This window comes from Hypanus sabinus, chromosome 5, assembly GCF_030144855.1.
Source record: "Hypanus sabinus isolate sHypSab1 chromosome 5, sHypSab1.hap1, whole genome shotgun sequence".
In the NCBI taxonomy this organism is placed as follows: domain Eukaryota; kingdom Metazoa; phylum Chordata; class Chondrichthyes; order Myliobatiformes; family Dasyatidae; genus Hypanus; species Hypanus sabinus.
The window spans coordinates 91,063,719-91,079,489 of NC_082710.1; the positions used below are offsets into that span (position 1 = coordinate 91,063,719).

A 15,771-nucleotide genomic window follows, 5' to 3' on the forward strand; every position below is an offset into this window, starting at 1 on the left:
CAACCAAAGTACCAAATTTATGACCTTATCAGTATTTTCAGTAATTTGTGAAATTTATTTGTGTTCTTATAGTGCTGAATTGCAATGATAATGGTAACAAAAGGACTTCCACAGAATAGTAAACTTCTAATGCATTTATCTTTTTTGCTTTAGGCTTTTTAATACATAAAGTGACTCAGAAGCAACAAACTCAAAAAAACATTTAATTTTCTAGTTCATGGATTTTTGTTGTATAGCCGCATGCATTTCCTTGCCTTTGGTTCAGTTAAGGTGACAAGGGGCTGTAAATTCAACTCCGGTCTTGCTAGACATGGCGGAATCCAGTGTGCTTGATTCTTTTAACCTGATACTTCGCACATTCATTTCAACCACCTGGAGCTGGCCTGTTCTGGATTTTTGAGGGCAGCTGCAATGGCCAACTAAGTCATATCCTCTAAACACAAAAATAGAACTGCAGATGCCGTGGATCAAAGAATACATACACAATGCTGGAAGAACTCGGCCGGTCAGGCAGCATCCGTGAGAAAAGAGTAGCCAACGTTTCGGGCTGAGACCCTTCATCACCCTTCCTGATGAAGGGTCTCGGCCCGAAACGTTGGCTACTCTTTTCTCACGGATGCTGCCTGACCTGCTGAGTTCTTCCAGCGTTGTGTACGTATTCTGATATCCTCTAAACGTTTCTAAATTTGACAACCTTTTTTACAAGTTGGCCCACAGACATGCAATGGATTAATATTGATTTATTTGACAACTTTGGTTTTGGACATATTTGATGTAATCTCGTAATTTATAACATTTTAGTGAAGCAATTGAGCAGTATTTAATAAAAACTAATTTCCTGTAATTATACTGTACATGAAGCTTTGTGGTAAAAATCTATTGTTTACAGTTCTTAATATAACTTTTTTGCAATCTGAAAATATTGGTAGTCTTCAAGCTCAATTTGTATTTGCACAAAGAGCCACTGTTCAGTGCTTTAATTTTTTAAAAAAACCTTTTAGTCGATCTTTTATACATTGTGCCAAAATTGCTGCAGTGTCTACTGCTTAATTTCTGTTGGCAAGGTGATGTGATACTTTATCAAATGCCTTTGAAGATACTGTTCTTAAAATTCATGACACTTAGTGTACCAGCAAGTTTCTTCTTCAAGGTATCGATTTATAAATATGAATGTGCAAGAAAGATGAGCTATTTTTCTAGCACTATTACAAAGGTAACATGAACTGCAATGTGAAACTTGGATTATTTATTTTGTTGCAGGTTCTCCAATTTTAGTAGAATCAAGAGTGAACTTATCCAATGAGAATGTCTGATATTAGTATAGTGAAAGAAGAAGCCGAAGCAATGAGGGGTAAAGAGAATACCCTTAAACAGACATCAATAACAGAAAATCTGGTAAAATCAGAAAGCCATGAATCAAAGGCACTGGAAAAAGATGAAAGCTGCGTAGATAAGAGAATTGACTCTCAGGTAAGATCTGCTGAGTTTATCTGCTTGTGTTAATGTTAGTGTGGTTGCGTTATTACCTTTTGTTGTTTTTGTACCCTATGCTGAATAATAGAAGCAGGTTAGCTGTTTCCTTTGTAGTCTTTTAAAATTTAACCACATACCCCTGTATGGCTGTGAACTAATTTAAAATTATCGCCATAAAGGAGATGTTTACTTTTTTGTTGGTGGTTGCTTAAGCAGAACAACTTCAAACCTATTTATTACAGGATACCTATTTAAATTTAGGAACATAAATTACTTTATTCATTAATTAGACTGTAACGCTTATTTTGCAAAATGACGAAGGCAGTGACATTTGTAGAGTTCTGAATTATCTGGTAGCTTTCTAAAGCAGACCTTACCAATGACTGTACTATTTAAAGGACAGTACCCATTTGTTTCATGATCTATGTAGAAAACATGGGATCATAGTCACAAGATTAAGTATAATGTGTTTAGATCACACATTGTGAGCTGTATGTAGTGTTAATTGAAGCAGAACTTTAAGCATTGAAGTCTTGTCTTTCATTTATGGTATATGGCCTTTCTTGTGAGTCAGTTGTTTATTGCCTACCCTTAAATACCCTCAAAGGTGATGAGTCTTCTGAGTCAAATTAATAAAAGTACTTTATTCTAGTACTGTTAGGTGATGAGTTCCAAGTTTTTATGATAGTGAACTTGTGGGAGACTTCTCTTGCACCCATTGCCTTTGTAAAATGTCATATAGATGGAGGTCAGTTACACAGCATTGGATCAGGCCCATCAGCCCTGTTAGTCCACGCTTACCAAACTGTCTGTTTGGGCTAGTTCCATTTCTCCACATTTAACTTGTATATTTCTAAACCTTTCCAATGCATTATACCTATCCAAATTGTCTTATAGGTTGTATTTGTACCCATATCTGACAAGGTACGTTACTTACTTTTGAGTTGTTAGAAGTCTTGACAAAATACAACAAACTACTTAATATCTAATGCACACTGTTGCCCCACAGATTATGCTATGCACATCTGAGTGAAGGTCAATGTTGGAAAAACCTCCAGGCAATATTCTGGATAAGCAGTCACCACATCTCTTTTGAATAATATGGAATACCATATTTTTCTCTAAAGATGTCTTTTCTCTTGGAGCTTTGTGCTATAAACTGATCAGTTCAATGAGTAACATGTACAGTATCATTATGACTTGTTAATGAAGTAATTTCCTAACGAAGGTTCAAAAGTTCAAAGTAAATTTTATTATTAAAGTACATATGTCACCGTATCCAACCCTGAGATTCAAATTTTGTGGGCATACTCAACAAATCTTTGGAATACTAATTATAACAGGATCAATGAAAGATCAGCCAGAGTGCAGAAGATAACAACTGTGCAAGTACAAATATAAATAAATAAACAATAAATAATGAGAACGAGTTGATGAGTCCTTAAAAGTGAGTTAATTGGTTGTGGGAACAGTTCAATGATGGGACAAGTGAAGTTCAGTGTAGTTATCCCCTTTTATTCAAGAGCTTGATGGTTGAGGGGTAGTAACTGTTCTTGAAGCTGGCGTTTCAAATCCTGAGGCAATTATATCTTCTATCTTAGTGGTCCCCAACCAATCAATCGCAATCAACTGGTTGATCTTTGAGATTTTCCTAGTAAATCCCAAAAAAAAGAAAACTGTGCACCAGGCAGAAAAGACTGGAAGTAAAACCCTGCAACCTGGTAACAACCTCTCCCCACAAACAGCTGTCCGCAGCAGGAGCACCACTGTATCACCATCATCCTTATTGGTATTAACTTGTCTTTATAATGTTCACATTACAATACTTCTCCCCCTTTAAATTCCAACATTCCCCAAATGTAAAAGAACTGGGAAATAAAAAAACAGTGGTGTCATTAACTTGCGTACCTCTGAAACTTATACTAGTGTCTCAGTAACAGTTTACCAATACAAAACACCTGAAAAACGTGGCAGATTCAACATTCAGTCTAACAAAGGAAATTGTCCATTCAAATATTTGGTCTGTCAGGAGGTTCGCAAGGGCGCTGTGCTGCAACAGATAAAAATTATTAAATCTAAGTACAGGAGCTGTCTTACTGACAGACACCTCACAGACTCTGACTGGCTGTCTGTAGTTATGAGCTGAATTTCAGGGAACTTAGCAGAAAGTATTGAGCTCCAGTCATCACACTGAGTGCAACAGTCAAATTTTATTCATTTATTTTTTGTGTTGAAATAAAATTAAATAACAAAACATAGAATTAAAGGTGTTGTAATGTGAGCATTATAAAAATAAGTTATACTAATTAAGATAATGGTAATACAGCAATACTACCGCTACAGAAAGTTGTTAGTAAAGACGGGTTGTTTCCAGGCTGCGGAGCTCCACATCTGGTCCCTTCTGCCCCGGTGTGCATGCGTGTGTCTGAACGATTTAGTAGGTCAATATTGCCTTTCACTAGGCCAAGGTAGAGGATCTTGGGCTTAAAAAGTTTGGCGACCACTATTTTATCTGATGGCAGCAGCAGAAAAGAACATGACTGGATGGTGGGAACCATGATGATGGAGGCTGCTTTCCAACAACAGTCTTTTATGTAGCTGGTGGTGCAATGGCATCAGCGCCGGATTCCAGAGTGAAGGCTCCTGAGTTCGAATCCAAGTTGGGCCACCCCGAGCATGCTTTCCATCTGTGCCGAGTTGAGAGTCAAGTCAGGAACGTTCATATCGTAACCCAGTTAATCAGAAAGGAGACCAATCCTGACACCACGCACCAGACAAGAACGGCTGACTGTCTGGTGCGACACACTTAAAAAAAGATGTTAATATATTCAATGATTGAAAAGTTTTTAACCAGTTATGGACCTGGCCATATCCACTACTTTTTGTAGGATTTTCTGTTCAAAGGTATTGGTATTTCCATCCAGGCTGTGAATATACTCTGTAGCACATCTATAGAAGTTTGTCAGTTTTAAATATCACTTCTTAAGTCTCCAAGAGACAAAATTTTACACTGCCTCCAATTCTTCTAATTAAAGAGCTTTACAAAGCTGACATGTTTGCATTCTCTGGAACAAGAGAGTGAGAATGGACCTGATAGACTGAAGTGTCTTGGTGAAATAGATGTGATAGAATGTTTCCTTTTGGGTGAGAACTTTTGTTTAAAAAGGGGGTTGTCTATTTAAAACAAATGAAACCTTTCCTTCCCCTCTTGGTGTTCATTGAATGTTTGGAACTATCCCTAAAAGGGTAGTAGAAAAGGTCCTTAGATTTTTAAGGTAGAGGTAAATAGGTTTTGATATACATGGGTGTATATGGTTCTTGAGGATAATTGGAACTACAGATTTGAGGTAAATTGGAGCAGCATTAATCTTAGTAAATGGCATGTCAAGTTCAAGGTGCTGAATTGCTCACTGTCCTCAAATGTTAAGAATATGCTGCAGCAGATAACTGAAAATCTGATAAAAGATGGAGGTACTGAGTTGTTTTTTTTTGAAGACTTAAGGTATAGAATCGAAATTACTGTGCATCAGGACAAGGTAATGGAAGACGGGCACATTGCAGTGCTGAGGGTGGCTAGTTTTTGCATGATTTGGAAGGTGTGCAGAGTACTTAGAAGGTTGTTGGGTTAAGTGATGACAGTAAAGTGGGGAGGACTAAAACCAGGTTATGAATTTATAAATGAGAACTTTATATAAACACGTCATTGGAGAAACAAGATCAATTACACCAGAGTTAATGTGACCAATGGGCAGGAAGAATTGGTGCAAGTTATAGTCTAACTGAAAGGTTTTGAATGAATGCTGCTGGTGATTAGTGGTGTTCCATAGTGCTTGGTGTTGGGAACACTTCTTTTCACATTACATGTCAATGATTTGGATGACGGAACTGATGGTTTTGTGGCAGTGGAGTATTGTGGGCACTTTAGACCCCTTATCTAAGAAAATATTTGGAGAGGATCTAGAGGTTTGAGAATTATTCTGGGAACAAAAGGGTTTGCATATGAGCTGCCTTTTATGGCTCTGTGCCTGTACTCACTGATGTTTAGAATAATGAGGAGGGGATCTCATTGAAACCTATGGAATATTGAAAGGTTGAGAGAGTGGATGTGGAGAGGTTGTTTCCTTTAGTGAGGGAGTCAGACAGCCGTGGAGGCCAACTCATTGGATATATTTAAAGCAGAGGGTAATTGGTCCTTAGTCAGGTTACAGGGAGAAGCAAGAGAATGGGGCTGAGGGTGATAATAAATCACCTATAATGGTATGGCAGAGCAGACTTGATGGGCTATAATTCTGCTATGTCTTGTGGAATTTGAGTGTATGGAAAGTTGATAACCAACCAGCATGGCCATATTACATTTAATTGGATGTAACAAATCATACCCCATCAGTTTAGTGACTTGAAATTGCAATGCGCATCTTGGTTTAATATAGAAGTGGGGTGTTGCATGGACCAGAGAAAGGGATTTGTGAGTACAAAAGAAAATAATTTTAAAGGAAATTCAACTGCACATAGACTGCAAAGGATTTTGAGGTGCTGAGGGAAATTATTGTGAAGTAGAGCCAGTGACATGGGGATTATGAGATCGGACGTAATTGAGAAACAGGAGAGACCCAAGAATAGATTCTATATGACTTGTATTGTGCAGGGTGAGGAGACAAAACCCGCCTGTAGAGCATCTTGGTTACAACTGTACAATGAGGAGTGGAATTCCTCATTGTTTGAATTCCTGAAAGTGTGGCTTTGAGTTGATGTTGGCAGAGAATTTCTGTGGTCAATTGTGTCAAAACTGTAGACCGATCACCAAGATTGCCCACCAGAAGCCTTGAGTTGAGAATTGGCAATAACCACTGCTTTCTAAGGGACCATTCAATATTGATGCATCTGAAAATTTAGTATAGAAAATTGTGTGAATAAATTTGTACAATTCTGTGTCCTCAAAAGATGTGAAAATGAGACGCTAAGCTTGGGTATTCTGCATAAAATGAATTGACATCTTGTGAATAGCAATCTACAGTATTTTCATGCCTGATTTTTTCACTTCCTTTTACTGTACCTAACAGACTTTAGAATTGTTTCTTTGTACTGTCCTCTGTCATGTATTATTCTTAAATGATTGCAACAATTTTGCATACACTCAAATTTAGCAGCATTGTTTGATGCAATATTGTGTTGTTGCTGTTCATATGAAATGTCTTAGCATTTATCTCTGCATTTACCCTTTGAATTGCATTTATTGTTAGATTCATATGTTTTTAAAATTAATCTTTTCTGCATTTTGGCCAGCTAAGTCAATATTTGTTGCCCTTGAGAAGGTAGCCTTGAAAGCAGTGCTTCTGATGAAGTACACCCCAATGCTAGGTTTGAGTCTGTCACAACAAAGCACGCTGACACAGCTGAGAGTGTGCGACTTGGAAGGAGAACTCGCAGTTGGTCATGTTCCCACATACCTGAACCCTTATCCTTGGTATTGGAGCTTGTAGGCTTGGAAGATAGAATGTGTAAATAAATAGCACAATTTTGTGGTATAGAAAATCAGAGCTGTGGCTAGAGTACTTTCTCCTGGATTGTATTAAGCTGCTTAAGTTGTTGGTGATGAATGCAACTGGGCAAGTGAGAGGTATTTATTTCATCATCCTGAAGATGGTGAGTCAGAGTCTCCAACTTGGTCCTGTAGTCTTAAAGCTGCTGCTCTGGTTAAATGTTTGTTAGAATGTATCGACGGTGGGTTATTTTGCTGTGGTCATAGTTAGGTGGGTGGTTAGATTCCCCTGGACAAGAGAATATGCAGATGCTAACCTTGATCTGAAGCGTGGACTGTTTACTCTTTTCTGTCATGTGAACGGTTGGCCGGTAACCGAGCTTCAATTGCTGAGGAACTGTGAGTAGGATTGAATGTTATACAGTTGTCACTTTACACCTTTGCAGTACAAAAGAGATCATTGATAAAACTGATGAAAGTACTTTGGTGGACTGCAATGATTGAAGCTGTGAATTGAATTTGGAAACTATTATGCATTTTTATATATAAATGATATAAATATATAAATACAATTGAATGGCATAATTATTTCCTTGTTACTCACTCAAATGTGCAACTCGTCCATGTTGCATTGTGAAAAAGCAGGATTGCTTTGTTCCCTGAGGAGAAACCAGTAGGACCACATTCTTGGCAGCCAGTGCATAAATATCCTTATATCTGATGGAAACTGAAAAAGTTGAAGATGTTTGGAATAGGATGTTCCATTTTGAAATGCTGCAACAATGTCCTGGGCTAAGATAGCAAGAGCCAAGAACAACATCTATTTTATTCTGACTATTGCTCTGACTGTTGAAGAGTTAACATTAGATTTTCTTTTCACTGCTGTCCTTAGTTTATGTGTGATTCCTGACTTTCAATGGTTAAATCTAAACATTTCTCTGGTATGATTTGGCAAGTCAAGATGAACATAAAACTACTCAGTTCACCTGGAGTTAACCTAGGAACTGCTTTCAGATACGGAAAAAGAACCCACATTTCAACCAAGGTTCCCCTAGAAAATCTTAAGTTTTTTGGAAAACTCTTCCGGAATTGGAGATGCTGTCACACAGACTTATTCAATATCATGACTGAGTGACTTGTAGAATGATCTCAAGACTCGGGCTGGACTATGGTTATGTACAAAGGTAGATTCATTTATTCAGGAGAAGAGGTTCATCAATTGAGAGAGGTCTTCTGCCCCCCCCCCCCCACCTCCATCTGTTTCTCTTGAAGCCTTAACATTTTGAATGGTACAATGGTATTTATCCCCTCCGCCCCCTTTCCCATGGGTCTATCTTTTATGTGGATCATGACGTACACCAGCGCTGCTGCATTGGTTTGAAGTTGTGATTCTGAGTATCTGTATCAGATTGTTCTCTCGTCATTGAGGCAGTTCTTCTAATTTTGACAACGTCTGACCTTGGTTCAGTAAAGTCTGTGCTTGGCTCTTCAAACAAGCTGGAGTTTAGACAAGCATAGGCAATCAGGTGCATTTTGGAATGCATGAGAAGTTATTTGCAAGTTAATTATACTAGGTTTTTATTCCTTAAGATTCATTTAATTAAGTTTGTAATTCCCAGCATTTTGTTGTAAAGTTTTGATTTGCCCATTAATTTCATTCATTTTTTGTTTTTGGATAAGTCCAGTCATAACATCCACAATGCTTGTATCCCTTTCAAGTTGCAGATTACATTTTTGTTTGCAACAGCACTTTTAAAGATATCAAAATTGGAGCAGGAGATGGCTACATTGCATTACAAGTCTGCTCTGCCTTTCATAAAGATCATAGTTGATCTGTACTCCAACTCTTCATTTGGTGATCTTATACCCTGAGAATCTTTTGATATCTATCACCCCTTTAGAATGAACCTCCAGCCCTCCTTTGTGTATAGAAAATTTCAAACATCAGTTGGCCTTTGAAGAAATTATTTCTTACCCTTGCCTTAAATACATGGCTCCTTATTTCTGAGAATGTGACCACAATACTTGATTGCAGTCAGCCATTTTTCCTTCATCTAGTCTATTGTGCCCTGAGACTTTTGAGGCCTTTTGTAATCTTTCAAGGACTCCCATCATTTTTCTAAACCCTAGAGAATGTAGACCATCTGCTCAGCCTCTCCTCTTGCAGCAAACCAATTGGGTGAATCTTTGCTGTCTCCCCTACACTGCATGTACTGCACAACCTTTATGTATTAAGCATCTTAATATATTCACAGTTTCAGATGGTTGACATGTAACATCATGCCTCCCAAGGTGGAAACTGAGTAAATGTGAGTTTCATTTGTAAAGCAGATAGCTTTTAAAATGTTAATTTTTTTCTCGCACGCTTGCGTTATATTGAAGCTATAATGTATGTCTTTCAAAAATTATAATAAAGTTGTATAAAGAATTCTCTGGGTATAGGTTCAGTAGTTAACAACTTCTGCACACAAACTGAGATTCTTTTCTGATAAAAGCTAATGTACCACATACCTTCCCAGTAGTATGCTATACCTCGATATAAAGTGCAGCAACTTGTGTACATTGACACCTTTTCAAAAAAAAACCTTATTTAGTCCCTCACTTTTTAACAAAACTAAATGCTATACTTCTCCTGTTTTGTACTCCGAATGTTTTCCACATTATAATGCATCTACAATATTATTACCTACCCACTCAGCTGTAAAAATATTTAGGATTAATAATCATGTTTGAAACACTTGTAAAGAAATTCATTTATGGGTAAGCTTATAGATGTATTCTACTGGTATATGTGGAGAATTTTTTGGCACAGTTGTTGTCTAGAAAGTCCACTGTCATTAGACATGGGCCTTCACTTATCAAGAGCTTTGTCATAAAGTCATAATTTATTAAAACAGCTATTTCCATCCACTGTACTGTGCCAGCAGTCAGAGTCAGAATCGGGTTTAATATCACTGGCATATGTCATGAAATATGTTGTTTTGTGGCAGCAGTACAATGCAATACAGTAATATAAACTAGATTATAATAAGTATATTTTTAAAATTTAAATTGTGTAGTGTAAAATGAGAGCAAAAACATTGAGGCAGTGTACATGGGTTCATTGTCCAGATAACTGATGGTGAGGAAGAAGCTGTTCGTGAAACATTGAGTGTATGTCTTCAGGCTCCTTACAACCTCTTTGATGGTAGCAATGAGAAGAGGGCATGACTTAGGTGATGGGGGAGGTGGGGTCGTTAATGAGAGATACTAGTTTTTTGAGGTGTTGCCTTTTGAAGATGTCCTCTATGCTGGGGAGCTGTCTGTTTGGCAGGTTTTTCTGATTCTGTGCAGTCGCTCCCTCTGTACCAGACAATGACGCAACCGGTTAGAAGACTCTCCATGATACATCTGCAGAAATTAGTATCATACAAAGTTGCCTCAAACTCGTAATGAAGGGTACACTTATGGGTACCCATGGGTTAATGAGTTAGTCCCTTTCACACGAATCACATTCTATTTTTCCCACACTCCCATCAAATCCCTTGAGATTCTACTGTTCACACTCTTGGGGCAGTTTACATTGAATGATTAACCTGCTCATCTTTGGGATGCAGGAGGAACCTGAAGCAATGTGCAGGGGAAGCTTGTCACAGAGAACTATACGATTTACACAGACGGCACTAGAGATCATGTTTGAACCTCTATCATGAAAGCTGTGAAGGCAACAGCACTATTACCTGTGCCACTGTGTTGCCTAGCAAAGTTGAACTGAATTTTTTATTTTAACGTATTTCTGAAAAGATTTTTCTTTGTCAAGTTGGAATATGGGGAAAATGGAAGGCTTTGAATTGCTTTTGTTCAAAAGCTTATCAAATTTCACTGAAGATTTATTATGGTTTAGTTATATTAGTTGGCTTTGATTTGAACATCGCAATTCCAGTTAAATACCGAGATCTTATAATCACTTGGATCAGGTGGATATTGTGTTAAATCCATCATGAATTTATTGTCATACCTATTTGGTTATTTGAATACATTTTTTATTGTAATGATCTCTTGTCCACTGTACAGCGACATATACAAAGTCTTGGACAGGCGGGGAAAAGGTCTAAGGTATAGTAGAAGTGTCTCACAGCATGTTAGAGGAAGTAATATGCTTGTTGACTCCTATGAAAGTTTGCAAGAAATGTATTTTTACATTGCTTCATTTAATACAGTATAAAATTCTTGTGCATGCGTTTCTGATCAGATTTTGCTGTTTCTTTGGAAAAGGATCTTGCAGTGCTTTTTTTCTTGGCTTCTTGCTTAATAAAGCACTGATTCTATAATGCTTACTCAAATTATTTGGGTGTTTTAGATGTGCCCATATTTTGATTGCTCAAGTGTGTGTATTTGAATTTTGCCCTTGTGGAAATATTTTGGACTTATTAATTGTGCATGGTTGTGTGCTTAGCGCTCATAGTTTAAAGCAAATTTTTCTTTGCTCTTTGAAAATTGGTTATCAAGGCTGTATGTTGTTGTTTGCACTGTGTGTTGTGGTTGCCAGTTTTACTTGAATAGAAATAATGTGCATCCTAAGATGCTTGTTTAAAAAGCATCCAAAAATATTTTTTTATCTGGCACGAAGGACTTAAGGGATCAGCAATGTAATTAAATCTCAATTCTTTGAGGAAATACATTTCTCTGGTTCTTAACATGCCACAATAAATGAAAGTATATTCCATGTTATAAGAACTAGTAGCCATCTTGAAGAAAGTTAGCTGTCATGTAGAGAAAGTAGCAGTCAGTGAATGGCACAAGATTGCATACTTACCTGTTGAGCCATGTTAATAGCATCTTGTTTATTGTGTAGGTTAATTTTAACTCTGCAACTCTTCCCTCCCCCTCCCCAATTAATCCAAACTTCCTTGCAGAATTTTTGTTTCAAGTTAGTGGTTTTTGAACACCTTTTTTGATCGTGTTTTCTGAGACTCCATGATGAAACATCTGGGGGTCATGGTGATTGCTTTGGACAGCTGCTCTTAAAAATTCTTTATTACTTTCTGAATCTTCTCAACTTGACCCGCATGATTTTGGCCACTTTGCTGGTGTTCTCTGATTATAGAGCAGCTTCTCTTAAATGTAAAACCATAAACCTCTCATTATTCAACCAAACAGGCAATTATTTGCTTTTTGCATGGGAGGAATTGTTGGAGAATTGCATAAGAATTGGTTTTTTTTTGGATCTGAATTTAGTATTTTTTTAATGGAGTAGGCCATTTAAGAAATTGGAATGGCAAGAGCTGTTAAAGTCTGTACCCTGTAATAACAATTTATGATCAGGTTATTATCTGATTTAATAAATTACTTCGATAATGCATTTACAGTTGGAAATCCAAACAAATCCGTTGTCTATTTAAACACTTTGAGATTAAAAGTGAACTTATTTCTAAAGCTGTTACAGGGTATGCAGTTGGAATGAAGCAACTTCTGATGAAATAAATGAATCTAGAAAATATTTGTACATACTGCATTTGCCCTAATAATGAATATTTTCCTTCAGTCAAATGCAAAGTTAAAGCTAGTACGGAGTCTGGCTGTGTGTGACGAGTCCTCTCCTCCGCCCACAGCTGATGTTCCACAGGAGAATCAGGTAAAATGCATCAGTGCATTGAATGAGTAAATTATCTTGGTCTGCATTAATAAATTTTGCAAATTCAAATTTGTATCTTTGTTTCTTGTATTACTTTGTAGGAAAATATTGTTAATCATACAAAAATTATTTTTGTAAATAGGTGCTTCAGTGCATTTATGCTTTTTATTGTATATTGCAATAAATTTCCCTCAAAAGAATTAGTTGAAGAATGGATATTGGGAGCACATTTCAAATTTGCATTTGCCTTTCAGCAGAAAGTTTGATTGCATATTTTAAAATTCCATCAAGAATTACTATTGAGGCTTAATTTTAGCAGTATTACTGTCACTACCTACTGAAAGAAATTGGCAAAGGAGATGAAGTTGTGAAATCTGTTTAGTTTAGAATGCTGTAATGATGAGTCAGGATCTAGAGAAAATCTGCAGATGCTGGAAATCAGAGTAATACACACAAAATGCTGGAGGAACTGATGAAGGGTCTCGGCACAAAACGGCAACCGTTTTCTCTTTTCCATAAATGTTGCCTTACCTGCTGAGTTCCTCCAGCATTTTATGATGAATCAGAAGATGAGAAGACTTTATTTTTTAGAAGTCTGGATTGCTTCAATGGAACAGTAGACAACTGAGAATAAAGAGATCAAAGTATGATTATAATTAAATAGAAATTGATAATTTTGGTTGATAATTCACTGAGATTTTCGCCATATGTCACGTAACCAATGTTTAAGAAGTTTAAAACTTACCTTTTGGTCAGTTTTGTTGCCTTTTAGTCTTTGTATACTGGTACGTACTTTTGCGCATTAAGACCACAGATTTAATGCATCTAGTTGTAGTCTCCATTGTGAGAGTTAGTTTGGCAATTAAATTATTGTGATGGTGTCTGTTTGAGTATAGTTATTTTAATCTTTAATGAAGACTGCTTTTTTTTATATAGATGGCAGAGGTTTACTAAACTTTGAAAGTAGAGTTTGATGCATTGAATTTAGACGATACAACTGTCGAGAAGGAGTTGTGTATTCCAAGCAAACAAGGAAAAAGTCATTGTGAATAATTAGATGTATGCCGATTTTAGTTGCAGTGGCTCTGAGGTTTCAGTACTGTGATGTGAGTGTTGAACAATGTTTATTTTGTACTCAGGTTTCCTAATTTGCATTGCATTCAATATTTGGGGCTGTTAGCTTGTGGTTGCTGAGAAAGTGTGTTGGTGCACCTTTATACTTGGGAGCATGTTTGTAGAGTAATTCTATGCTCTAATGTTTAATATAAAATGGTGGGTGTTATCTGGTGATGTATCCCTGCACTTCATTTGTTTTTTCTCAAGTATTGCAGTACCATGTGTCATTAACAACCTTTAATGTTAACAGAATAATTTAACACTTTGCAACTTGGGTATCGTAAATATGCCACAATATTGTGTCTTTAACTTTTCTTGGAGATTAAAGTAACTTGTGACATTTAATTTTGTCCCTGCTATTGGGCAGCCAATTACTTAAATCTTTGGCCAGCAGGTTCCTTGGATATAATGGCCAATTCTACTCCAATAATGTGCTTGAACTATTTTAAATCTTATCAGCTCTTTAGCCCTACTAAATTTCTTCAGTATAAATAGTATTGGAAGAGTACAACTACTCCCTGATAATGGCATTGTCTAAAATAAGTTGTTGGATTTGCAAAACTGTCCAAGATAATGCAGTAGAGAACAAAATGATGTTTTTAAAAAACTTAATATTTGGACTTTTTGCCTAATGGGAGAACATAACACGAGGGCAAATTCTTCATTTCTGGTCAAAATGTCTTTATTGTCTTCTGAGTATGGGGATAGACACAAAGAAAAGGGGTACTTGGGAAAGAACTATAGATGATGTTGGATTCTGGGTTGAGTTTATTGTCATATGGCCAAGTACATGTATACACTGTTCAAAGTAAATTCATTATCAATGTGTATATGTGTATGTTACATATGCTGTTTTGAGATTCATTTTCTTGCAGGAATTACGGGGAAAAATAAATACAATAAAATTTATGAAAGATTATATATAAACAGACTGACAAACAGCCCAGCATGCCAAAGAATGCAAACTGTGCAAATAAAAAAAACACTGAACAGGTGCAATGAAAAAGCTTAATTGCCATAAAATCACAGGAACATAGCAGCAATCACAATAAAAACATTAAACTTTTACTAGAAAGAATGCAAATAGAACAAAAATCTTGCTTCATCTTAGTGCCAAATGATCAAAGTAGTTGTTGTGTTACTATACTGTGTGGTGGTTAGGGTTTTCTGGGTTGGATCCAGAACTGAATGGTTGAATGGTCCCATCTCCCCACCTTTTGTCTCTACTCAGTTTCTTTTCTCTGCTCCTGCTGAAGGTTCTTGGCCCGATATGTTGACTGTACACTTTTCCATAGATGCTGCCTGGCCTGCTGAGTTCCTTCGGCATTTTGTGTGTGTTGATCGAAGGAAAGCAGCTGTTCTTGAACCCAGTATTATGGGACTTCAGCCATCTGCCTGATGGTACCCGTGAAACAATGGGATGACCCAGTTGATGGGGGTCTTTGATGGATGTTGTTTTGTTAAGGTGGAACTCCTGTAGATATTGCCAGTAGTGTGAAGGGATGTGTTCATGGTGTATTGGGCACAGACCACTATCCTTATGTTCTTGCTTATTTGAATTGCTGTGCTAGACCGTTACGTAACCAGTCAGGAACTATTCAACTGTATATCGGTAAAAGTTTGTTAGTGTTTGGTGAAAACCCAAACTTCCTAAGAAAGTAAAGATGTAGGAGGAAGCGCTGTGTGCCAAGAAAACAGTGCAGACTGAGAGGTAAGTCAGAAAGGCATGGAACAGGCTCTATCATCCAATTGTAATGAGTAACTGTCCATGAAAATAATAGTAACAATATCAACATGTGATAAATCAGATGACAAACCTGGTGAAGGCAGTGTGATGAGAAGAGTGTATCGATTATTTCAATTTGAGGGAAAGCCAAAGAGGAGTTTAAACAAAAAACAATCAAATAAAAATCAAGGCTACATGTAGGAGCTATCCCAGAGCAATTACTGAAAAGATCTTGAATTATCTATCACTACAATGTGCAGTCAATTCACTGGCTACTTGTCTTTCATTATTGTATCAGTCCAAACTGCCACACTGTCCAAAAGACACTTAGCATGAGGAATGGAGTTGATATCACAGTTTACC

The 15,771-nt window shown here is 37.0% G+C and overlaps 1 protein-coding gene across 15 annotated transcripts in view; it reads left to right on the top strand.

Annotated features, from left to right (window-relative positions):
• LOC132394280 (R3H domain-containing protein 1-like) overlaps positions 1–15,771 on the top strand; it is a 153,393-nt gene that overhangs the window by 49,160 nt on the left and 88,462 nt on the right. For 12 of the 15 annotated variants that reach the window (XM_059970214.1, XM_059970217.1, XM_059970213.1 and 9 more), the window contains 3 exons: positions 1,261–1,470; positions 11,006–11,047; positions 12,477–12,566. In XM_059970214.1, the coding sequence (XP_059826197.1) occupies positions 1,300–1,470; positions 11,006–11,047; positions 12,477–12,566 (303 nt within the window). In that variant the 5' untranslated portion in view covers positions 1,261–1,299. The remainder of the gene's footprint in view (positions 1–1,260; positions 1,471–11,005; positions 11,048–12,476; positions 12,567–15,771) is intronic. The other 3 variants (XM_059970223.1, XM_059970228.1, XM_059970218.1) reach the window with 2 other exon arrangements.